The 25,083-nt window shown below is 55.9% G+C and overlaps 1 protein-coding gene across 16 annotated transcripts in view; it reads left to right on the top strand.

Moving 5' to 3' along the window:
- Positions 1–25,083, top strand: part of PTK2B (protein tyrosine kinase 2 beta) — a 119,456-nt gene that overhangs the window by 84,911 nt on the left and 9,462 nt on the right. For 15 of the 16 annotated variants that reach the window (XM_050948746.1, XM_050948743.1, XM_050948745.1 and 12 more), the window contains 20 exons: positions 520–582; positions 1,541–1,595; positions 2,343–2,483; positions 5,907–5,981; positions 6,320–6,421; positions 8,599–8,716; positions 9,215–9,254; positions 9,571–9,617; positions 10,209–10,262; positions 11,066–11,163; positions 11,827–11,911; positions 12,503–12,603; positions 13,289–13,404; positions 15,995–16,095; positions 16,396–16,485; positions 17,355–17,559; positions 18,208–18,316; positions 20,107–20,172; positions 21,880–22,005; positions 24,676–24,822. In XM_050948746.1, coding sequence (XP_050804703.1) covers positions 520–582; positions 1,541–1,595; positions 2,343–2,483; positions 5,907–5,981; positions 6,320–6,421; positions 8,599–8,716; positions 9,215–9,254; positions 9,571–9,617; positions 10,209–10,262; positions 11,066–11,163; positions 11,827–11,911; positions 12,503–12,603; positions 13,289–13,404; positions 15,995–16,095; positions 16,396–16,485; positions 17,355–17,559; positions 18,208–18,316; positions 20,107–20,172; positions 21,880–22,005; positions 24,676–24,822 — 1,939 coding nt within the window. The remainder of the gene's footprint in view (positions 1–519; positions 583–1,540; positions 1,596–2,342; positions 2,484–5,906; positions 5,982–6,319; positions 6,422–8,598; positions 8,717–9,214; positions 9,255–9,570; positions 9,618–10,208; positions 10,263–11,065; positions 11,164–11,826; positions 11,912–12,502; positions 12,604–13,288; positions 13,405–15,994; positions 16,096–16,395; positions 16,486–17,354; positions 17,560–18,207; positions 18,317–20,106; positions 20,173–21,879; positions 22,006–24,675; positions 24,823–25,083) is intronic. The other variant, XM_050948748.1, reaches the window with a different exon arrangement.

The following is a 25,083-nucleotide window of genomic DNA, read 5'->3' on the forward strand; positions in this document are numbered from 1 at the left end:
ACTGTGCTCAGTTTCAGAGGGAACATCACATGTCTGATTCACAGCAGAATTTAGCCCAGGGGCTATTTGCAAATTTAGCTCCAGACCTGGATTTGGAGTATAAAGCGCTCCGGAGTTGTGTAATATCGTGGCTACCACATGTAAGCAGCAGATACAGAGCCCTGGGCTCTCTGCTCTAAACTCCAGGCCTCTGCCACATAAGCTAAAGGAGTCACTCCATTAGCTAGTAGCAGTGGTAGGCTGGTATCCTCTCTGAGAATGAGCCCCTAAAGGGGGTCGGTGGCACACTTAGCTAACTTATTACTTTTGAATCTGTGGTTCTTACCTGGGCCCATCTGTTTAATGGTCCCTTTCCTGTCTCTGGTTCTACCTCTCATTTTGCATACTGAATGTTCGAATGAGCTGCTGGCTAATCTGTTCCCCTGACACGTGGAGCCTGCTTGCATGCACCTCCCGCCCGGTGTAGGATGCGCGCGTGAGGTCGGTATGTTGACGCCCGACATCTCCCTCTTCTTGCAGGAGGTTCTACAAGGACATGCCGCACAATGCCCTGGATAAGAAATCCAACTTTGACTTCCTGGAGTAAGTGGCCAGATCTATTTCTTCTCGACTTCTCCCCCCACCCCCCACTCCTTCGAGTTCCCCAGTCCTCACAAACAAATAACAGGGTGTCCAATCCCATGTGATCTCTTATCAAGGCAAGAAAATCTCCTCCTATGCATTATGGCCCTGGGGATTGGGCAGATCCCTAGATCCCAGCACAGAGGGAGACTCACCAGTTAAGTACCTAACCATCAGCCTCGCTGATTGTGTCCACACACAGCCTCATCTCCCAGATCCCATCCCTGCAGAGTCCCCTGGGCTCAGTATAAAGCCTGGAATGGACTTTCTAGGGTTGGGGGCTCTTCAATGGTTATTCCAAAATCCTGACCAGGATCCTGGAGTGGGCTGCCCTGGAGACATTGCAGAAACGTGTGTGTGTGTGTGCGTGCCCCTCGAAGCATCATGGCCTGACTGCAGGGAATAAAACCCAGAGTAGGGGAAGCTGGGATCATCATAAGTGCAGGAAGCCTGAAATGCCATGAGATGAACCTCCTCATATCATCCCCTACCATGTCAGGTGCACGAGGCAACATTACTGATCACAGCAATAGACGGGGATCAAAGTGGGGTGGTACCAGAGCCCCTGTCCTGAGGGCAGGGATCGCGGAGAGGTGGTCTGTCCCTGTGGCCCTTGGCATCTCTGCTGAGGCTGGCTGCTGCAATGCAGATGGTCCTCAACTAGGAACCGTACTGGGAGCACCGCTTTAGGGGCCACCCGTCGCCCATCAGGTGGCACTGAACTCCAGTCATCCCTGATCATAGACCCATCCAAGCCATTGACCTGGGGGACTCAGGCTGCGTGTCACACATCCCCTGGCACCCCTCCATGCAGCACGGCCTAAACGCCGCTGAAATGCAGATGGAAGGAGTGGGTTTTGCAGAGTCCCTGTGGGATTGTTAACCTGTGTGTGCGTCTCTTGTTCTCTCTCCCTTTCAGAAAGGAAGTAGGGCTGGACCTGTTCTTCCCCAAGCAAATGCAAGAGAATTTGAAGGTGAGGTGCTGCAGAGCCCGGCCTGGGGGAGTTATGGACAAAGGACACTTGTGGCCAGTTCAGGAGGCCAGGACTGCTTCAGAGAACAGCTCAGTGCAGCTGGGTTAAGCCGTTAGGGTGAAATCCAGCCCTGGTGCAGAGGGATGAGACTTAGGTGCCGCTCTATGCCTAGGGCCTAAGCCAACCCTACGAGCGTATGTGGACTTGAGCATCACCTAGGACGTGGGCTGGGAAATTCAGCCTTCGTCAAGGAACGACAATGCTGGGAAACTGTCCTGGGGAAGGGGTAGGCCGGGAGCGGAACAGCAGGGACTCGTCTAAATCTAGGAGCTCCTCGGCAGAGCTCTCCGGCGCCCCCACTGGATTGTCAGGTGCTCTCGGTCAAGGAGCGGAGTTGGGGGAGCCGCTCACAGGAGTTCTCAGGGGTTACTGGAAGCCAGGATTGAGGGCTGTTGGCAGAGCTGTGTATGAGGAGCCCAGGGTTCGAATAGCAGGATGTGGGGGGGTTGTAGGTCAGGGTTGAGGGGTGCTGGCAGAGCTCTGTGTGTGGGGAGCCTAGGACTGGAATAGCTGGGGGAAGGGGGTCAGGACTCGAGTGCATTGGCAGAGACACTGTGTGTGTGGAGAGGGAAGCATTTGGCTATGCTGATGCCTCCCAGACCGAGTTGCTTCTGGCTGTCGGGTTTTTACGCCCAGCCAGCGGGGCCCGTCGCTGACTCTCCGGCTCTGGCGCCGTTCCCTCCTCAGCCCAAGCAGTTCCGGAAGATGATCCAGCAGACGTTCCAGCAGTACGCCCTGCTGCGGGAGGAGGAGTGCATCATCAAATTCCTGCACACCCTCGCCTCTTTCGCCAACATTGACCAGGAGAGCTTCCGCTGCGAGCTGATAGTGAGTCCCTGCGTGGGGAAGACGGGGCGCTGCGCCCGGGGCTGAGATATATACGGTTCTGTCACACGCCTCCAGCCTGCACCTGTCTAGAGCCTGATAATCCAACCTCTGCTGGCGAATAGCACATCACTCCATGGCCAGTGTCGGGAGGAGGGCTGGGGATCCGTGTCCAGCTATAGGGGGAAATACGGTATTCCCAAATCTCCTGCTGGCCTGGGATTTAGGGCCAGTATATGGCAGGATATATGGTATGCCCAGCCCCAGGGCTCTGAGTGTGAAATTCGCCCCGTGCGGAGGGACTGGTGCAAAGGTCTAGGCACCGGACTCTCTGCCCAGGCTGCATTTCACCTTACCAAAGGCCTGATTCTGCTCCCTCTGACACGATTTCAGTGCAGTTACTTCTAATTTACACCAGCGGGAGAGCAGAATCAGGCCCCCAGTCGGGGCAGACCCAGCAGAGGAGGCCTGAGTGAGGGTGGAGAGTTGGACTTCAGCACTAGCGTGGCATCCGTAGACCCACTCGCTGCCCTGTGGCCCAGGCACTACGTGGCAGGCTTCTTTCAGTTGTCTTGCTGTGAGTGAACAGGAGCCGGCCGAGGAGCAGAGCCGAGTTGCTGCGTTCCACCTGCGAATGCCTAGTCAGATCCCTGGGCGGGCCGTGGCTGAGCCCTGGGAGGAACCAGCCGGGATTTGCCAAAGGAGGGGAGAAGTTCCCCGAGGGAAACCCCGGAACACGCAACAGGACCCTGCAGGAGATTCCTGATCTCTTGGAAATACCTCGCAGCTGTCCCCTAATGGGACCTCGCGGTGGTGAAAGGGATATTTATACACACTGCTGGCTTCTCCCTTTACTGTACCACCTGGGGCGGGGGGGAGAACCGGGCAGCTCAGTATGAAATCTTCTGCTCCAAGTGCAGTGATGAAAGCGTCGGTGCGTACCGAAGAGGGCAGAGACTGGCGCTGGCCCTGGGCCCAGGCGGTTAGCCGGAGCTGCGCAGCCTTGCAGGATTGTTTGCGTCAGGATGAGAAATCAGGACCATGAGACCAGACCATTCTTGGGCGCTGTCCCGTTTATTCACAAAGAATGGACGCAGAGGCCTGTTCCCTGAACGCGGGCGGAAACAAACAGCAGGCAGCTTCCTGGTTCAGAAATGCCCGTGCTCGTGCCCCTCTGCTTCCCAGGGTCACGCTTGCAGCGTCTCCTGCTGACATTTTTCTGCCTCTGACGCGCACAGGCTGCGAACCCCGCCCTGCGTTCACAACCTCGGAAAGCTCGTATTCCACCTGCACTTGCCACGTGGCCCAGTGCCCCAGGCAGTCGCTGCAAGGCCCCAGCTGTTGGTAGCACATACAGGGGCTGGATTGCTCTTCCTGACCGAGAGTGATGGGCACACGTTGGCTTTAAGGAGGTCTGTGATCGTCTTTAGTCCAAGACCCCCCCCCTGCTGGCAGCCGTGAGTGCCTTCCCGCATAACAGAAACACTGAAGGTATTATAGGGGCCATTGTATAAATCAGTGGTGTAGCCTCCTAGGAATACTGGGCCGGATCCTCAGCATAGCTCTGCCAATTACACCCCAGCTGGGGATCTGGTCTCTGTGCTCGGTCCTGGAAGTATGTAATGAGAGTGGAAGGCAGCCAATTTCAACTGATACAATGAAATACTTTTTTACACAATCAGCCTGTGGAACTCACCGCCACTAGCTGTCCGTGAGAGCAAAGTATCAGCAGGATTCCAAAAAGGACTAGGCGTTGGTAGAGTCATAGATTATAAGGCCAGAAGGGACTGTTGTGGTTATCTAGTCTGACCTGCATAACACAGGCACCGATAGGGATAAAAACATCCTGAATTACAAGTCCATTAGCTAGGACATAAAATGTAGAAGGGTTATAAACCCTCACCCGTCAGGGATTAAACCAATCACTGATGGGGGTTAGGTAGGACTTTCTCTTCAGGGTAGGTTGTTCCATTACAGGGTGTCTTGCACCTTCTTCTGGAGCAACAGGGCCTGGCTACTCTCATAGACAGGATGCTGGGCTAGGTGGACCTCAGGTCTGATTTGAGACAGGCCATTTCGATGTTCCCATCTCAGAAAGAAACCCCCAGATTAACGCCCGGAAATCTCTGCACCCCATACCGCAACCTCAAGTAGCTCCCCCGCTGGGGACCCCTGCCCTGGCCATACACAGTAACATGGCTTTGGTTTCAACTGCTCTCAGCTTTCAACTCTCTGGCTCCAGCCGATCATAAACACGGCCCCAGACTCTGTCTCCCAGGCAGTGTCTGTGTCTGAGTTTGTCCATCACAGAATTTCTCAAGCAACTGGAGGTAGCTCAAGCCACTAGCCGCCACCAATACCCTGCCACTGGTCTTGGTGGCTTTCCCGTCGCTTCGGGGTGGGGCTGGCTGGGCCAGATCCAGAGTGGCTCAGCAGCCGCTGATGCTGCGGGGAGCTCGGTGGTTTCAGCTCTCTGGGAGTTGTGCAAGTTCCGCGGTTGCACCACTCAGCTTTGTGCCCTCAAGTTTTAGAGAGTTTCCACCCGGCATTTGGACCCAGGCCCATTACCAAACCTGATCCGGGCTCCCCAGCTCAGCTTGAGTGTCCCACTGGATGCTAAGGGGTTTCCCCACAGCTCCACTCACAGCTGCTGCGGTATGTACCAGCTGAACAGCAGGGTGGGAGGGAGCGGTTTGAAGTCTTCATTGCCCTGCAGCTCCCCAGGGATCCCCCAGCACTCCAAGCATTGTTACCATTAGCGGGATCTAGCAGGGACTTAATATGGGGCCTGGGTTCGAATCCTGGGGTTTTAGCTGAGTTTCTGTGGTCAGTGCACTGAATGGCTGGCAGTCGCAGCCCCTGGGAGGCCTAGCAGGGAGATGTTGGCAGAGGACGGCTCACAGCTACCCATCCAGTGGGATGCCACGGGCGGGGACTGAGATGGGCCAGCAGAGCCACGGGTGTGCAAAGCTAGCAAAGCCACCGTCTGCGCTGCCCCCAGCGCTAGACAGGGCGGTCGGCTTCTCGGTTACAGTCCCTACATGGAGGGTAAAGGCCACTCAGCCCCTTGGGAATTTCGGAGTGAGTCTCAGCCCAGTTCTCGGACAAGCGTCCACCTCCCCCTTCCTCCTTCCCTTGCTGGCGCTCTGATTGGCCTCAGCAGAGAAGGCAAGGACTGGATGGGCGATGGAGACTGAACTGCTGGTGCTCTCCGCAGGCCAGGGCTCCGGCACGCTGGGCCGGACTGTGTGGGGATGCTCCCCGTGCTGCCAGTTGGGCTCCCCTGTTGGGGTCCGTTCTCCAGCCCCCTTGACCAGTGCTGGGTGCTCCAGCAAAGCCCTGGCCGAGAAGCTCTTGGGAAGGGAGACGGGGCTGTTTCGGAGGCAGAGCAGAGACTGTGCCCGTGTCCTTATCTCTCCCTTCCAGCAAGGGTGGAACATCACAGTGGACCTGGTGATCGGGCCCAAGGGCATCCGGCAGATGACGAGCAAGGAAGCAAAGGTATGCGGGGGGGCCAGGGCTAAAGCCCCAAAAGATGAAAGGGCTTAGTCACCCCACACCCACCAAATGCGGGGCTGGGACCCAGAGCATGTTCCTCTGATGGCAAATGAGGGAGGTGGAGCTGCTTATGGAATGAGGGAGATGCAACGGGTATCCCAGAATAGACTCTGTGTGTGTGTGTGTGTGTGTGTGTGTGTGTGTGTGTGTGTGTGTGTGTGTGTGTGTGTGTGTGTGTGTGTGTGTGTGTGTGAGAGAGAGAGAGAGAGAGACGTCCTTGCTGAGCTGTCTCCCAGCCCCTGCTGGCGTTGTGATCACACTGGGGTTTTGGTGCATTGCAGCCCACCTGCCTGGCGGATTTCAAGCAGATCAAATCCATCAAGTGTTGCAGCGTGGAGGAGGGCAGAGCCATGCTGCAGCTAACGCTCACCGGGACCCCCCAGGTAAAGGGAGGAGCTGGACAGTGCTGCGGTGTCTCTTACCGTCCCAGAGCCACATAGAGTCCAAGGCCGGAAGAGACCTCTCTGATCATCTGCTCTGCCCTCCTGTACCGCACCGGCCACAGAACTTCTCTGAGTTAATGCCCATTTGTACTAGATCAAATCTCTTAGAAAAAAACATCCAGGCTGGATTTTAAAATGGTCAGTGCTGGAGAATCCACCACGACCCATGGTAAAATGTTCAAGTGGTTAATTACCCACCTCGTTAAAAAATGACACCTTGTTTCCAGGCTGAATTTGTCTAGCTCCAATTCCCAGCCACTGGATGTTGTCTGCTAGGCTGAAGAGCCCATGATTATCAAATAGTTGTTCCCCCTGGTGGCAAGGCTGGAAAAGAGAAAGGAGGGGAGGAAAAGGGGAGGCGGAGAACTATTTCGAGGTGTTTGGGGAGATGACTGTTCTAAAAATAGCTGCAAAAAAAAGTGTCGCATGGTTTTAGTAGTAACAGAAATAAGGTCACAGGGTCACATATACTGATCAAATCTGCAGATAACACAACTGGGGGTGGGGTTGCCAACACTCGGGAGGATAGAACTCAAAATCAGAGAGTTCTTGATAAATTGGAGAACTGGGCTCTGAACAACAAAATGAAATTCAAGAAAGACAAATGGCAGGTGGTACGCTAAGGGAAGAAAAAACAATGGCACAAATACGGGATACAGGATAACTGGCTTGGCAGCAGCATTGCTGAGAAGGGCTGTTGTGGTGGATCACAACCTCAAGATGGGTCAGCAGTGCGATGCTGTTGCAAAAAAAGCAAATGCAGTTTTAGGTTGTATGAACAGAGGCCTAACATGCAAGTCACGGGCGGTGATAGTACCACTCTACTCTGCGCTGGGTAGGCCTAAGCTGGAGAACTGTGTCCAGTTTTGGTCACCATTGTATAGAAAAGGTGTAGAGACATGGGAAGGATCCAGCGGCGAGTGACAAAGACAATCAGAGGGACAAAGGCAAGGCAGGTGAGCAAAGGCTGAAGGATCTGGGTATGTTTAGTTTGGAAAAGAGGAGATTGCCGGGGGGACATGATAGCGGTCTTCAAATACTAGAAAGGCTGCCGTAGAAAAGGTGGAGAAAAGCTGTTCTCTCTTGCCGCATAGGCCAGGGCGAGAGGCAATGGGGTCATACTCCAGCATAGCAGATTTAGATTAAATCTCAGGAAAAACTCCCTCGCTGTGAGACCAGCAGGACGATGGAACAGACGGCTAGGGAGGTTGTGGAAGCTCCTTCGCTGGAGGTTTTCAGAAGGAGGCTGGAGGCATCTGCCTTGGATGGTGTAGACACAGCACATCCTGTGTCTTGGCAGAGGGTTACACTGGATGGCCCCGCGGTCCCTTCTAACCCTCTGGTTCGATGATTCTATAACAGTCACATGTTACTAGGGTGACCAGATGTTATAGGGATGTTTGGAGCTTTTTTTTATATGGCTCCTATTACCCCCCACACCCCCTGTCCCGATTTTTCACACTTGCTGTCTGGTTACCCTACATGTTACCACCAGAAAGACAAGGGCAGGGGGAAGGGGGGAGAATATCTTTTATTGGACAAAATTCTGTTTGTTTAATATCCTGGGACCAACAGGGCTGCAAGGACACTGCGCCAGCTGTTCTTAGCACAGGGTGTGAGTGCAGGCCAAGAGCTGTAGATGGTGCCAGACCAATATGTTAGGGGCCCGATTTGTCCCCATCTGAACTCAATGCGCTTGCCCCGGTGTGCTTTAAAGACATGAATGCATCGGGCCAGATACAGAGGTGCATCTGGGAGGGAGTAACATGGTGTAATCCTGCTGCACCTCCTGCTGTCCCTTTAGCGTGGACGTGACCCAAGCTCCAGCCTGTAATGGGGACGGTTAGACGCACACCCTGGCACCGGTGTGTCACGTACACCCCTTTACCCGTCGCTTGTGGTTTGGGGTTGCTGGACCCCAGTGTCCTAGAAGGGAGAGGGGTGAGGTCAGTACGGCAGCGCATCTCAACACTAGCCCCTGGAGCCTCGAGAGGCTCTGTCTCTAGGCAGCATCCACCCGTTGCCCATCCAGCTGGGAGGGTGCAGATCTGGATGCTGGTTGCAAATGTTCACCTGGGTTTCAAAACCCCCCCAACCCCACCTTTCATGTTTCACAGTCCCTGGCTATTAAAACCTCCTCCCTGGCCGAGGCGGAGAACATGGCAGATCTGATAGACGGTTACTGCCGACTGCAGGGGGACCAGGAAACATCCCTCATCGTCCGTCCCAAGAAAGGTGAGCGACTCTCTGTGAGCACAGGCGCTGGGCAGGCCAGAGGGGAAGCAGATGCCGCGGGATTGTGATGCCCATGAACATCAAGGGCTGAGGTCCAAAACTGGAGCTAGGCTTAGTGCAGGGAATTTTCTTACTCCCCTGTTCCCAGCACCCATCAGCCCCAATTTACAGTCTCCAAACTCGCCGCGCTGGTGATCCAGCTGGCGTTGAATCCCAGATGGCATCCCGAGGTGAAAGGCAGGTGCAGTGGCAGTTTTGGGTTGTCTCGGCTTGATAATCACATGCAGGTTGCTGGGTGTGTGGGGAAGGGGTGGTCTCTTCGTCCCCTCCGACTGCACTCTGCCTTCTGTCCCATATCTTCCTCGGAGGCTCGGCAGAATGGCCAGGGATGGGAGAGCAGAGGCTAAGATGTTCCCAGAGTCTGGCAGCAAAACCGGGGGGAGGAGGGCGGGCGACAGGAGATGTACAGTAAAGACCCTTTCCCCCCTTTCCCCACAGAGAATGAGAAGAGGGTGAGCTTGCCACAGATCCCCATACAGTAAGTAGAAAATAACCGCTCGAGGCATGTCTATTGGCACTGGGCAGAGAGACCACAAATGCGGGATGTCCAGGTTGGAAGGAAGGGCCATAAAACCAAAGCCCTGACCATGTGTGGTCCTCAGAGATCCCACGAACACCTGGCTTCAGAGCGGGGCTTAGATACCCTGAGGATAGGAACCTTGGAAATGCTGGAGCTGGGTGGATGGCTGGAAGAATGAGATGGATGGACAGATGGATGGATGGATGAATGGATAGGACAACCAGTGTCTGAGCTTGTCTCTCTTGCGCGTTTTCACCCATGCTTTCCCCTGTAGGCACATAGACAAGAGAAGACCCACATTAACTGAGAGCATCAGTATGGGTGAGTTTCATTCACCCCTCTCACCAGCCGGCCACAGCTGGGACCTGGAGAGAGAGCCAGCCAGTGCCACGGTGCAACTGGGAGAAGGAGAAAATGGATGGGAGTGTTTGGGGAAGGGACAGAGAATCTCAGTTCCCTTTTATTAGAGATGGGCCCGAGGCAAAGCCCTAGATCCAGCCTCCCTCTACCTCCTGCCCCCGCCCCCTGACTGGGGGACCCCACACTTCTTTTTCCTTTCTGTCCTGCGGCCACAGAGTCGAGTGGAACCAACCTGTTAGTGCAGCCCCAATGTGGATCCTTCCTGCCTCCTTGGCAGCAGCTGGTGCTGGCCACTGTCAGGCAGGACACTGCCCTAGATGGACCCCTGGGCTAATTCACCGCAGTGGTTCCCATGCCCAACTTCGGAAACTGCAGCATGCCCAGCAGCCAGGGGGTAGTGTGGATGGGCTGTGTGGGCAGAGGCCCCGGGCTTGCCACACTGTCCCAGGATAAGGGACAGCTCGTAGGAGGTCTCAGACCCACTGGTTTACTAAAAGAAACACCCCAGGCCGGGCGCTGCAGCCGCTTTTACTGCTGAATTTCTTGCCCTAGATTCGGATATTTATGCTGAAATCCCCGATGAGGCCTCGAGACCCAAATCTGGAGGTAGGTGTCCCGTCTGGCCCCTCCAGCTTTGCTTCGTCTGGAGATCCTTCTCCTTGAAGATGTGAGAACCCACCGGCTGGAGGGACGCCAGCTCCAGGGGAAAGGGGCTGGCAGGTCTTCCAGGACGTTGGGGACGTGATGGGTAGAGCTGATCTGCGAGGGGAGGAGCTAGGGGTCAATCAGCCCCTCCCACTAGGTGCTCCTTCAGAGCACGGTCTGAAGGGTATTAGAGAGAGGGGGGCTTCATCTGTCACTGGCATAAATCGGCATAGCTCCGTTAGGGGAGCAGGAGTGGCAGTGATTCACACCAGGCCTGGATATGGCCTATTCTCTGTAACCTCCGGCTCTGGCTTCCCCCAACTCACTGTGGGTGGAAAGGTTCATGCGTTTGTCCTCCCCTTGGTTAGCTCCGACCCACCCCATGCTTTATAGACTCGATTCCTCAGAGACCGTCGTCGTCCTGCGCCAAACAGGCCCCATGGGGGGGATGTTGCATTAGCCCCGGAGACTCTGCTTTCCCTGCAGGAGATGAGCGAGGGCTCTGTCTATATCGAGGGCAGTTCCCGTCCCCTGGGAGCCCCCGGGGCTGGGAACGGGGGTGCGGCTGGCCACAGGATCAGTCACACTCAGTGGACTCTGGTTCTGCACACCTGGCAGAGCAGCTGGCTTTACAGCGGCTGCATCGAATGTACCAGCCCCGTGGAGCCATCGCCCACTGGGAAATCTCCACGCAGGGACTCCCAGGGATGAGCTGGTGGCATCAATGAACCTTGTGCCTCTGGTTTCTCTGTTTGTCCCTCCAGCCCAGCAGTACGGGGTCTCCCGAGAGGACGTGACTCTGGGCAGGATCCTGGGGGAAGGTTTCTTTGGAGAGGTGTATGAGGGCATTTACACCAATCAGGTGAGTTCACTGTCTCTTTGCCACCGCTGCCCCCCAACCCCTCACAACCACCAATCCTCACCATGGTCTGGCAGGGGTGGGCGCAGCGGGGCAGGTGCCAGCCCCGCCACAGACAAGGCTGTGGCACGTGCCAGTCCCACAGCGCCCCTTTGTGGCTGTGTGGACACAGCCCTGTGACAGGCCAGGCCCATCTGATGTCCAGCCCTTTCTGAGGCTCGGTTTTTTCAGTCTATTACTTTCTCAGTCCAGTGATATCCCACGCACCAGCCATCAGCCACTGGGCAGCCGGGATCACTGGATCATGTCCTCTTCGCCCAGCCCCCTTCTCCCCTCTCAGCTTTTGTCCTCTTTTATGGGCCCATGAGCCCCCAGGGCCTGATTACCCTTAATCCTGGCTCGTTCCCATCAGGGCCGGCTGCACAGGAATGTGGATTTCCCCTGCTACGCAACTTCCCTTTCATCTTTGCTCTTCTCAGCCCAGGGCCTGTTCCATCCCCCCTTTGCATGCACTTCCTACCTGCGCTCTCCTCCCGAGAAACCCCCTCAGCTGCTCCTTAGGCCCCACTGGTTAGCCCCACGCTGTGCTAATTCCTCCAACCCCGGACGTCGCCCCTGATCAAGGCATTGGGTGAAAGCCCCTCCTGCGCCTTCTTCTCCTTCCAGAACGGGGAGCGGATCAATGTGGCTGTGAAGACCTGCAAGAAGGACTGCGCCCCCGAGAACAAGGAGAAGTTCATGAGCGAAGCTGGTACGTAGCTCCCGGCTGCCCCTCGCCCGGCGGTACCTCTGGCCATGTCCTGCATTGCTCTGGTGGGGATCCACTGGGCTGACAGGCTCATGGGGTGCTGGGGCAACAGGGGGACAGAAATAGCTCAGGGAGAGGGAGCCTGATGGGGTCACCGGGAGAGGGAACGACAGGCTCGTTGGAGTGCCGTGTCTAGCAGCAGAGCCCTGAGATGAAGGTGGTAATTGTCACCTGCTCTAGGGGAGGGCTGGATTCTGTCCTGCTCCGAGGCCTGTGTAACCCACCCACATTCTGGGTGTGTCCCAGCCAGCAGCACCGAGTCTGCTCTGCAGCCTTAGCTAAGAGCCACGTGGCTTTTCGCTCGTGCATTACCGGCTCCTACACTCAGCTCCTTGAACCTGCCCGCTGACGACCGGGGTTTGTTGGTGTTACACCTGGGCCTCCTAAGACAGTCATGAATCTGCCACAGCTGCTTCTTTCGCTGCGGTGGGGGAGGTTCACGTTCCCATTGCTGCCGGTCCCCGGTTCAGCCCGCCCCCATCGGCCGTGCCATCTCAGTGCCTGAGCCATCCTCAGCGTCTCTCTCGCTCACAGTGCTGATGAAGAAGCTGGACCACCCCCACATCGTGAAGCTCATTGGCATCACAGAGGAGGAGCCGACCTGGATCATCATGGAGCTGTACCCCTATGGGGAGGTGAGGGGGGGAAATGAACCCGGGGGGGGGCGTACACTATCCGGAGGGCATGGGAGCGGGGGAATGGTCTTCGCAGCAGGACTCCTTGCTCCTCATTAGATAGTGAAGCTGCTGGAAACGGCATCAGGCAATGTTTCCTCAGCAGCAATGATCTTTCTTTGGTGGGGGAAGGAGGGGAGAGGGTGGGACAGGCGAGAGAGAACCTGAGTTGACACGGAAATCTTGCTGCTGTAAAAAATGCCCCTCACCCACTGGCCCCTGCCAGAGGGAGTGTGGCCTAGTGGTTAGAATGGGGAACTGGTTTCCGGGGAACCCAGGTTCCACCCTTAGTGCTGCCAATAACCTTGAGGGCAAGTCACGTCACCGCTCTGTGCCTCAGTTTCCCCACCCATAAAAATAGAAATAATGATTCCTGCCTGCTCCGGAATGGGTGGCCCTGACAATTATGGCCCCTGCAGTCTCGAGATTTGGATGGCATTGAAAGGCATTGGAACTCCCAGGCGGTCATCCCAATAGACACCCCCCCACACCTGCTCCAGCTTCTCTGATATCTGCCTGTCATGGCCGTCTCTTTCCTCGCGTGGCTGCTCCTCCCCCACAGCCGGGTTTCTTTGGCTTGCACTCCTTGGGTCCCCCCCCGGCTGCTGGGTTTGCCCCTAACCGCAGGTCTCTCGCCCCCGTGCAGCTGGGCCATTACCTCGAGCAGAACAAGAACTCCCTCAGGGTGCCGACCCTCATCCTGTACGCGCTGCAGATCGGCAAAGCCCTGGCGTACCTGGAGGCCATCAGCTGTGTGCACAGGTAGAGCGGGGGAAGGGCGATCTAAGGGTGTTGCCAAGGCGGCGGGCATTAGCCGACACATTGGCAGACAGCTGCAGAACCGGTGAGACACACAAGCTCTGGAGCCGGGCACAATTTTTTGCCCTTTTGGTTCGGCAACCAGACCAAAAAAATCAGTGATTCGCTGTACGCACAGTTTAGCACCTGGGAGAGACCGCAGCGACAACGGCAAATTACGGGGCCCTGGCTTGTTCTCGGGGTACCCAGGACCAAGTCACCTGCTACCCCCTGCCTCTAGCAAGAGGGTGTCTTTCGGTGGTAGCAGGGTGTCAGCTGCCTGCCACCACCAACCGTTCAGCCAAATGTCCCTTCTCTGCGCTATGCCAGCCCTGTTGTCACCTTGCAGGTTAACAAGACTCCTTTGAATTGTACCCCTGTCACACTGGCTCCGCACTGAAGTTCCAATTCCTCTGCACCCAGAGGTGCGGTGTACCCCAGTTTTCCTTTAAACCACCGCTCCTGTACAGCGCTTAGAACAACCCACAAGTAGGTTTGTGTGAGTGAGAACGAAGATTTAACAGGAAGCGAGAGACAGAGGTGGAAACAGCCGGTTACAACATGAAATAAAATCGGAAACCATGGAACCTGCATCTTAACAATAGCTACCTGTCCTGGGTAATAAATTCGGCTCCCCTCGCAAAGTGCAGCGCGTTGCAGAACTGGCTGGCTTCACCCAAACCAGGATCCAAATGTCCACGCACGTTCCCCACCCCCAAAGGGGATTCCTCTGTGGATGCAGGCAGAGTGCCTTGCCGCACTCTGTTCTACTGAAAATGGCCGTTTGTTTCTGCTCACAGGCAGGGTGACCCACCGGTAAGGGGTCTCCATTGTTTCTCCTGGTCTTTGGTGGTTTTCCATTGACCGTGGCAAGAGTAGACAATGGAACCTTGAGTGACCTCGCTGGCCGACTGGGGAGATGACAAATTCCTCTTTCTTGAATAGGGGGTCATGGAGACACATTATGCCCTGGGGACTAATTTCTGCACCAAATCAGATTTTCAATATATATACATTATTCCTTAAATATTACCCGTCCATTCACCCTGTAATGGTTATGAGTCTTGACAGGTTCTGAGCTTTCTGGATGTATCTTACATGGTACCTTATAGGGATGAACATGCCGGAAGACGTGCGTTGGGTGTAGTGAGTCAGTCAGGTCTTAGGAAAGAGCTGAATGGGGCCACTTTGCTGCGGGGTCTCTGTGTCACGCGGCTAGTGTGTTTTAAATGGCTGGGGCCCTGCTTGACAAAGCCAGGGGAGCAGGCTCCCCATCCCGTACCAGAGCACTGCTACGGAGGCAGTTAAATGAGGAGAGAGGGTTGAGAACTCACCGTTCCTACCTTGCCCACAGTTCGATGGTGGGATTGTGATGAGAGATGTTACATTACCTTTAGGGTGTATCTACGTTACAGAGCCCATGCCGGCTTAGGCCCCGAGTGTAGAGGCAGCGTACACAGAGAGAAGGGGGTTTTCTGCCCCCGTGGAAACACTACCTCCCTGAAGGATATTAGCTACGTAGCTGCGTCTACACTAGGGGTGTTGCCGGCATAGCAATGTCGGGGATGGGGAGTGTAGCCCGATGCAGCTATACCGATATATGTGTTAAACGTAGACCTGGAGAGTCAAACCCAGTGGGCTTTTACGCCCCGCTCCTGAGGATAAGAGTGATGCTCGTCCAATCAGGGAGCAGAAACAATGCCTCATGACTCTGCCAAGTGCTAGCAGCTCAGAATTATTCCTTTGTTCCACCCTGAGGTGCGGCGACGACTCACTGGTGCGGCGCCTCCTGCTGGTCGTCCTGGGAATTAGCTCTTCCAGCCCAGAGCACCCTCTGCAGTCCAGTGTCTTGCCTGCCGCTGGCCCCCGTGTCCCTCCCGGACCCTGGTGCCCCTCAACGTCAGGGTTCTATACCCAGCAGTAACCCACAGTCTGGGTCTCCCCACCCAGGGGAACCCCCAACCCTCTATCCCCACCTCACCTCAGTGACGAGTGCCAGTCCCCATCTAGCCCCCGCTCTCTGGGGCAGACGGCAGTTTGTAAACCACTCCTCATTGGCAAGGGGGTTAGGACCAGCTACCTCTGCCTAGCTCTGGGCTGCCCCTCTACAACCCCAGTACCCGTTTTGGCCTTTTAGCGAGGCCTGCAACCTGGGGATTTACCAGATTGGAGCTCCCCAACTCCCTCTGCACTGCTCCACCTCAGGCACCCTGCTCAGCCCCTAGGCAGCCCAGTCCTTCTCTCTCAAGAAGCTAGAGAGAGTGTCTTACACCTCCTGGTCCTCAGCCCTCTTATAGGACCAGCTGTGGCTGCTCCCCCAATCAACCTGGCTTTTCCCCGTCACAGCCCTCTCCCAGGGCTGTCTTAAGCCCCTCAGGGCAGGAGAGAGGTGATCATCCTGCTACACGCCCCTTCTGCACAACTAGGTGCAAGACGATGGAGAAGTGGGTCCCCAGAGCTCATCCATTGCCTGGTCACCCTAGGCGGGGCTCTCGCCAGAGCCGACGCCCAACACGCCCCTGCGGGACTGACTTGCTGTCCCTGGTCTCCGCAGGGACATTGCTGTGAGGAACATCCTGGTGGCTTCTTCCGAGTGTGTGAAGCTGGGGGATTTTGGTCTCTCCCGGTACATAGAAGACGACGAGTATTACAAAGGTAAGGGGCAGCTTGCGTCTGCAATGACCTGGCCCCAAGCTGGGGGACATTTCTCCACAGCCGAAAGCTACTATGCACCATTAGCAGTGTCAGGGCAAGTGGTTGGGACAGGAGTGGGGGGCTGCAGGTCAGGACTGAGGGGCATTGATAGAGCTGTGTGCGTATGCGGGGGAGCTCAGGACTGGGAGGGAGAATGGGGGGCTCTGGACTGGGATTGCAGGACACGGGCAGAGCTGGGAAGCCCAAAGCTGGAAGAGCAGGGGGGCTGCACAACCGTGACCATCTTCTCTGCTCCCCAAGCTTCCGTGACTCGCCTCCCGATCAAGTGGATGTCGCCAGAGTCTATCAACTTTCGTCGCTTCACGTCCGCCAGTGACGTGTGGATGTTTGGTGAGCGGGACTGCGAATTATGAGCAGGGTGCAGCGTGGGGCAAGGAAGGGTCCGGGGCAGTATATGGATCTCAGGCCAGTGTCTTTCCTAATCCCCAGGGCCAAATCCTGCTCTCTGTGCCCCTGGGGTAAATCCAGAGCCATCTCAGTGCCGTTATCCTGGGGTTATGCCAGCAGAGCGTGTAGCGGGAGCTGGGCAGGGCCCGGGCTGGGAGCAGAGATGTCCTTTTGGGGGAGTTATATCGTAGATCCCTGCAGATTCGGCACAAGAGAAAAGATCCTGTCTGTGGGGCTACTCCAAGCACAGGGAGACAGCAGGGAAGTAGATTGAATGAGGAGAGCTAATTGCACCCCCAGCAACCCCCTCCCCCGCTGGCATCTCAGCATGCAGCGTGGCTGCCAGCTGATCGAAGTTTTGGGGGGGCTCAGGGCAGTCCTTAGTGACTAGGAATCCCCATGACAAAGACTCATTGGACTGCAGAGCCTGAGCTGGACGGCGGACGTGCTCTGTCTAAACTACTTGTCTGGCCCCATTTCTGTAGTATCTCGCACCTCCCAATCTTTAATGTGTTTTTCCTCCCACCCCTGTGAGGCAGGGCAGGGCTAGTACCCATGGTTCAGATGGCAAGCTGAGCCAGAGTGAGGCTAAGTGACTCGCCCAAGGTCACACATGGCGTCTGTGGCAGAGCAGGGATTTGAATTCAGCTCCCCCAAATCGGGGTCTAATCACTGGCCCGTCAGCACAGCGTGGGGGAAGCCTGCGGCGCTGCTGCCTTTGCCTTGCCTGACTCACCTGGCGAGTGCTTCCCATCTCCTTGCCATGCTTGCCACCCCTGAGACGCGGTGCTTTGTGTCCCCTGCCCGCCCAGCCGTGTGCATGTGGGAGATCCTGAGCTACGGCAAGCAGCCCTTCTTCTGGCTGGAGAACAAAGACGTGATCGGGGTGCTGGAGAAGGGAGACCGCCTCCCCAAGCCTGACCTCTGCCCTCCCGTCCTCTACACCCTCATGACTCGCTGCTGGGACTACGACCCCAACGACAGGCCCAAGTTCAAGGAGCTGGTCTGCAGCTTGAGGTAGGTGGCTGGGGGGAATCACGCGGTGCTAAAGGCCTGGGGCAGCCAGATGGATCAGTCAGGAGGGTCTAGTGATTCTGGTAACTCGGGGAGCTGTGGAGGTTCGTTGCCAGTGGCTGCAGTATTGTAGGGTCCGTTACTGGCTAGCCAGAGCACTGCAGTGACTGCTGCCTGCCAGCATGGGTGGGGGGAACTCTCCAGAGCTCTGGTTCTACCCGCAGAGTTCAGTGCACCCTGAATCCACCATAGGCACTGACGCCACAGGTACTCCGGGGCTGGAGCGCCCACGGAAAAAAAATTGTGGATGCTCAGCACCCACCAGCAGGCCCCACCAATCAGCTCCACCCCCTGCCCCCCAGTGCCTCCCACCCGCCACTGATCTGCTGTTCAATGGCGGGCAGGAGGCATTGGGACGGAGAGGGAGAAGTGGGGGCAGGAAGAGGCAGCGCGAGGGTGGGACATGCTCACAACCATTTTCCCCCAGCTTTTCCCATTTCTCCGCCATGGTCATTGGTTTCCACTGAGGCTGTAGCTGGCAGGAACCTTGTCAGAGATGCTGGCATAAGCAAGTCCCCGCAGGGCTGACTGCCTGGTGTGGAGGAAGCTGTACTGCTGAACTCTTTCCTTTCCCTTTGCTACTGCCTGTAGTGACATTTATCTGATGGAGAAGGACATCGCCAGGGAGCAGGAGAGGAACAATCGCCACCGGCCTCCCAAAATCATGGAGCCAATGTCTTTCCAGGAGCCCCCTCCAAAGGTCAGAAGGGAGCCGAGCAGCGTGTCTATAACCCCACCACAATCATGGAGCATACGTCCCTCATAGGAGGAGAACGGGGTCTTCTGTAGTGGCTGGCCTGTGAAAGAGGATAATAGTTCACTACCCCTGTTACCTAGTGGAATCTCTCCTTTAGCTCAAGAGGCAGAAGCTTGTGTTCTTAGGCTTGAAGTCCATGGGTTCTGATTCCCTTAATGCACATACATGGGGATCGATTTTTCATAGATTCCAAGGCCAGAGGGGACCATTGGGATCATCTACATATGCTGTAGAATTTCCCCAAAATGTTTCCTACAGCTGATCTTTTAGAAAACTATCCAATCTTGATTTAAAACTTGTCACTGATGGAGAATCCACCCTTGTGGTCCATCCCTGCCGTCCACCGTCTTTTGAGTTTCCTGCCTTCCCTAGCCAGCAAGCTGTTCGGGGCAGAGCTTGTGTTTTCTTATCGGTGTGCGAAGTGACAAGTGTGCTTGTGGCTTCAGCTAAACAATGCAGCCCGTTTGCTCGGAGAGAATCCCGGCTGAGGTTAGTAACAGAGAGGAGAAATTATTTTTTAAAATAAATGCACGATTTTTAAGCGGACACTGTCCCTTTAAATATGAAATCTTGCATGTTATGGGTAAGGCTGCAAGGCTCTCACGGAGGTCATGGAAGTCACGTGACCTCCGTGACTCTGCAGCAGCCAGTGCGACTGACCCCAAGGTAGGGTGACTAGATGTCCCGATTTTATAGGGACAGTCCCGAGTTTGGGGTCTTTTTCTTATATAGGCTCCTATTACCCCCCACCCTGTCCCAATTTTTCACACTTGCTGTCTGGTCACCCTACCCCAGGGCCACCCAAGCAGCTTGAATGGCTCCCGGGCCAGCCGCACTGGCCACTGCTGGGGTAGTCGTGGAACACCACGTGCCCTCCCCCAAGCACCAGTGGCAGTCCCGGGCTGAGTGTCGCCACCCCACCTCCAGCATCAGCAGGGGTCCCGGACTGTGCCACCATCCGCGCCTCAGCATTAGTGGCAATCCCCTGCTGCCCCCTGCCCCAGAGCATCAGCGGCGGTTTCTGGGGCCCCAGAGGGCCCCCTCACCCTCCGGAACCCCCTCTCCAGAGCACCCAAGATGTAGTCAGGGCTATATAGTACAAGTCATGGACAGGTCACAGGCCGTAAATTTTTGTTTACTGCCTTGTGATCTGTCCATGACTTTTACTAAAAATACCAGTGACTAAAATGTAGCCTTAATGATGACATACAGACTCATAGACCTGTAGGGTTAGAAGTGACTGCAAGGGCGTCTCGTCTAACCCCCTGCCAAGGTGCGGGATTTGCTGTGTCTCGAATACAGGTAAAACCCTGCATCTTGCTATCTTAGAGGCAATAGCTGTAGAGGTAATCTGGATACCTACCTGCATGATTCAGGAGGCAGTAACATGGGACAGACCTCAAGTGCAATCCCGTTATGCCAGATACACCTGTCACAGAGCCAGGCAGATGCAATGCGTTGCACTCGTGTGCCAGGTATCCGTCTGCCTGGTTGGGTTGTGAGACACACGGGCAAAGGACGGGTACCGTCCTGGTTGGTTTTCATGACCTGCCTCTCGCTACTTTCGCAACGGTTGGCTGATGGGTCCCAACCTGCAAGTTTGCAGCGGGTAACGCCCAGGGCTGTGGCCTGCATCGGCCGACCCTGCTCCTCCTCTCGCTGCCAGTGGCTGAATGCTGTTAATGCGGCAATCGCTTCACCCTGTGCCTTTCCATGTCCTTGTCTTCCCACAGCCCAGCAGGCCGAAATACAAGCCTCCTCCCCAGACCAACTTACTAGCTCCCAAGCTGCAGTTCCAGGTAAGGCCCCATGGTAAGGCCCAACAAGGTATTGGCTAGCAGAGACCTCCCAGTGCTTGATGGGGTGAGACCATTGCATTTCAGGCGGGCGTAGAGCTGAAGAGCTACTGTATGTCGCTTCCTCTGAACCAACTCCTTAGAGCTGCAGAGCGCCCACGGCTCCCCCCGACGTCCGAGCAGGTGCCCAGCGCCTCTCAGGGCTTGGCCCTGTGCAGTTCAGAAGGGCCAAGCAGCTCTAACGGGGTGTCTGTTTGTGCCCTGAAACGTAAAGAGAGACTTTCGCCCTGGGGAATGGCATTGACATCGATTGGCTCCCAGCACAAACAGATTTTTACTTGGGGGCTAGGAGGGAAAATCGGTTTTCAGCCTTCTTCCTCTTTTGCTGCTTGCTGAAGGTCTTGGAATTCTGCTCTCCTTCGCACCGTGCGGGCCCGCTGAATTGGGAGCCGGAGTTGGCTCTCTGCACCTTGGTCCACCTCTCCCAGCAGTGAAGTACAGCGGGTGACGTCTTAGCACAAACAGTGTGCAGTATTGGCGTGATTCTGATCCCACGCTGGGGTTTACACCAGCAGCATTCTGCTGATTTCTGTGGCATTGCCTCTGACTTACCCCAGTGTAACTGAGATCAGAACCAGAACCACAGAGGGATAGCTCAGTGGTTTGAGCATTGGCCTGCTAAGTCCAGGGTTGTGAGCCCAATCCTTGAGGTGACCATTTAGGGATCTGGGACAAAAATCTATCAGGGACAGTACATGGGCCTGGACTTGACTCAACTCAATGACCTTTCAAGGTCCCTTCCAGCTCTATGAGGTAAGGTATATCTCCATATGTTATTAACCAGGTGTAAGGCACTTTATGGGAATTGGAGAAGTGGGGTCTGGTGGTTCCAGTGCAGCATTTGGGGATGGGAGCTTGACATGTTCTGCTGCAGACACACCGTGTGACCTTGGTGAAGTCACTTTACCTCCTCATGCCTCAGTTTCCCCATGTGTGAAATGATGAGCCTGACCTACCTTGCAGGGGGTAGGAATGGGAGAATTAATTTGCTAATGTCTGTAAAGCCCTCATAGAGCCTAAGAAAAAAGGGGCAAGAGAAGGATAAAGCTTCATTGTCCTGGGAGAGAGAGAATATTATTCCCATTTTACAGATGGGGAAACTGAGGCAGGAAGAGGTTTCACCCACATTTTCAAATTTTGGTGGCCTGTTTTTCTGGGGCCCAATTCTAGGCCTCAGAGGCTGTGATTGTCAGAGGGTGCTGGACACCCATAGTCAGTGGGAGAACTGTGGATGTTCAGGACCCCAGAAAGTTAGGCCAAAATATTCAGGTGTGGCCAGTCCTGTTGGGACCCTCAATGTTCTGGATGCCTGGGGCCTAGCTGACTTGCCCAAGGTCTTGGCAGACAGCAGAGTAAAGGCCTGGCGTTCCTGGCTCCCAGATCTGTGCTCAGACCACTAGGCCAGACTGCCCCTTGTCACTTCACTGCGGGATGAGGCCGGGGAGATACCGAGCTGGCAGAAGGACAAGGGAATCTCCTATTGAAGGACCACCAGCAGCCACTCTCCCCACATGCCTGCCCCAGTGCGAAGGTCCCGCTCTGAAGCGCTGCCTGCTCTGTTCACTGGCTCTCTTCGCCCCTCTTTGTCTGTCTGCCGCTAATTGTCCGTGTCTGGCTCTGGGCCCGGTGCCTCTTGCTCCCTCCGAACAGGTGCCCGAGGGTCTGTGTGCCAGCTCACCTACGCTCACTAGCCCCATAGAGTACCAGTCGCCAGTCAACTCCCTGCACACCCCGCCCCTCAACCGGCACAACGTCTTCAAGCGTCACAGCATGAGGGTAAGACCGGCCAGCTTGCTCGCCACCTTGCTTGATCCAAAGGGAGTGTTAAGCGGAGCACTTCGGGGTGAGGTGCAGTGCAAGCCAGCAGAGGGCGCTCTCCCCTCAATCAGTGCTGACCTCAATGCCCCAGCGTGGCGCTAGGGGGCACTGTGTTGCAGGCAGCGGGTGGGAGGGGCTCACTGGGAGGAGGGGGCGCTGCCTCGTGTGACTTCGTTCTTCGCTGTGCTGCGGTGTCTGCTGCTTATGCAAAAACAATTCCTGACCCGTCTATGACATCGACCTCTTTAGTACCGGCTTTGCCTGCGGCCCACGGGTGTCACCGTACGCTGGACCCAGGCAAGCCTGCTGGAAAGCACTGGACAGCACCGTCTCACCGGCCTGGGGGGCCACCCACTGGGGAAGCGTTAGCTGCAGCGACACTAGCCCCAGGCACATGGGCAGCAGCAGCCAGGGACTTGGGACCGAACTGCCGATAAGCTCAGAAAAGCACAGTGGCTAGATGTTCCTTAGGCCCTGGTGGCCCTTCTCTGATAGGCTGCATTCGTTTCATTAAAGGGACTTTCCACAAACAAGCCAAGATGGGCAGGGATGCAGCCCTCTGCTCTGGGTGTCCCTAAACCTCTGACTGCCGGAAGCTGGGACTGGGTGACGGGATGGATCACTTGATGATTCCCTGTTCTGTTCATTCCCCCTGGGGCACCTGGCACCAGCCGCTGTTGGAAGACAGGATGCTGGGCTAGATGGACCTCTGGTCTGACCCAGTCTGGCCGTTCTTATGTTAAGGACTGTATCTTCCATGTGCATGTGTCCGCACAGAGCCTAGCACTGACTGGTGCCTTTGTGAGCTACCACAATAAACATAAATACAATAAACTACCAGAGTGAGCAACCCTACCGTAACAAACCAGCCTGGGCCCAGATCTCCCGCTGAGTAATCCTCCATAACAAACCAGCCTGGGCAGCCCAGATCTCCCGCTGAGTAACCCTCCATAACAAACCAGCCTGGGCAGCCCAGATCTCCCGCTGAGTAACCCTCCATAACAAACCAGCCTGGGCAGCCCAGATCTCCCGCTGAGTAACCCTCCATAACAAACCAGCCTGGGCCCAGATCTCCCCCTGAGTAACCCTCCATAACAAACCAGCCTGGGCAGCCCAGATCTCCCGCTGAGTAACCCTCCATAACAAACCAGCCTGGGCAGCCCAGATCTCCCGCTGAGTAACCCTCCATAACAAACCAGCCTGGGCAGCCCAGATCTCCCACTGAGTAACCCTCCATAACAAACCAGCCTGGGCCCAGATCTCCCCCTGAGTAACCCTCCATAACAAACCAGCCTGGGCAGCCCAGATCTCCCGCTGAGTAACCCTCCATAACAAACCAGCCTGGGCAGCCCAGATCTCCCGCTGAGTAACCCTCCATAACAAACCAGCCTGGGCAGCCCAGATCTCCCGCTGAGTAACCCTCCATAACAAACCAGCCTGGGCAGCCCAGATCTCCCGCTGAGTAACCCTCCATAACAAACCAGCCTGGGCAGCCCAGATCTCCCGCTGAGTAACCCTCCATAACAAACCAGCCTGGGCAGCCCAGATCTCCCCCTGAGTAACCCTCCATAACAAACCAGCCTGGGCAGCCCAGATCTCCCCCTGAGTAACCCTCCATAACAAATCAGCCTGGGCAGCCCAGATCTCCCGCTGAGTAACCCTCCATAACAAACCAGCCTGGGCAGCCCAGATCTCCCGCTGAGTAACCCTCCATAACAAACCAGCCTGGGCAGCCCAGATCTCCCGCTGAGTAACCCTCCATAACAAACCAGCCTGGGCAGCCCAGATCTCCCCCTGAGTAACCCTCCATAACAAACCAGCCTGGGCAGCCCAGATCTCCCCCTGAGTAACCCTCCATAACAAACCAGCCTGGGCAGCCCAGATCTCCCCCTGAGTAACCCTCCATAACAAACCAGCCTGGGCCCAGATCTCCCCCTGAGTAACCCTCCATAACAAACCAGCCTGGGCAGCCCAGATCTCCCCCTGAGTAACCCTCCATAACAAATCAGCCTGGGCAGCCCAGATCTCCCGCTGAGTAACCCTCCATAACAAACCAGCCTGGGCAGCCCAGATCTCCCGCTGAGTAACCCTTCATAACAAACCAGCCTGGGCAGCCCAGATCTCCCGCTGAGTAACCCTCCATAACAAACCAGCCTGGGCAGCCCAGATCTCCCGCTGAGTAACCCTCCATAACAAACCAGCCTGGGCAGCCCAGATCTCCCCCTGAGTAACCCTTCATAACATACCAGCCTGGGCAGCCCAGATCTCCCCCTGAGTAACCCTCCATAACAAATCAGCCTGGGCAGCCCAGATCTCCCGCTGAGTAACCCTCCATAACAAACCAGCCTGGGCAGCCCAGATCTCCCGCTGAGTAACCCTTCATAACATACCAGCCTGGGAAGCCCTGCAATAACTAACCAGTGTCTACACATACAGTGAAGGAAAATATATTGAAAGAAAGAACCATGGTCTTGGTTTCAAGCTTGCAATGGGATGTCAATATGGGCAGAGGGTGGCCTGTTGCCTTGGGTTCTGGGTTGAGTTCTCCAGCGGTACTTGGCACGCGCGGGAGGTGGGCAGGCCCCGAGCCGTGACTGCCACAGTCACAGCCCACCCTCTGTCTCCAAGGAGGAGGACTTCCTCAGGCCCACCAGCAGGGAGGAGGCACAGAAGCTGTGGGAGATGGAGCGGGCCAAGATGCGGCAAACGCTCGACAAGCAGCAGAAGCAGATGGCGGAGGATTATCAGTGGCTGAGGCAAGAAGAGAAATCCCTGGTGAGTGGGCCCGGCGGGTTCAGCCGGAGAGCTGGCCAGACCTTTTGCGATGGAACATTTGTCCATCGGAAAATGCCAATTCGTCAAAAGCAAAACGTTGCCCAGGAATGTGTCAAGTTTGTGGAAATTGTGTTTTGGGGATAACCCTAGATCGGAGCATTCCGCTGAGGTCAGAGTCTTCCCTTTGGTATTCTTGGAAGGGAACATTTCCCTTTTCTGTTCTGAACTGACTTTTCCTTTCAGGCTTTAAAATTGTATTTA

Source organism: Gopherus flavomarginatus, chromosome 4 (genome assembly GCF_025201925.1).
Source record: "Gopherus flavomarginatus isolate rGopFla2 chromosome 4, rGopFla2.mat.asm, whole genome shotgun sequence".
Taxonomy (NCBI): domain Eukaryota; kingdom Metazoa; phylum Chordata; order Testudines; family Testudinidae; genus Gopherus; species Gopherus flavomarginatus.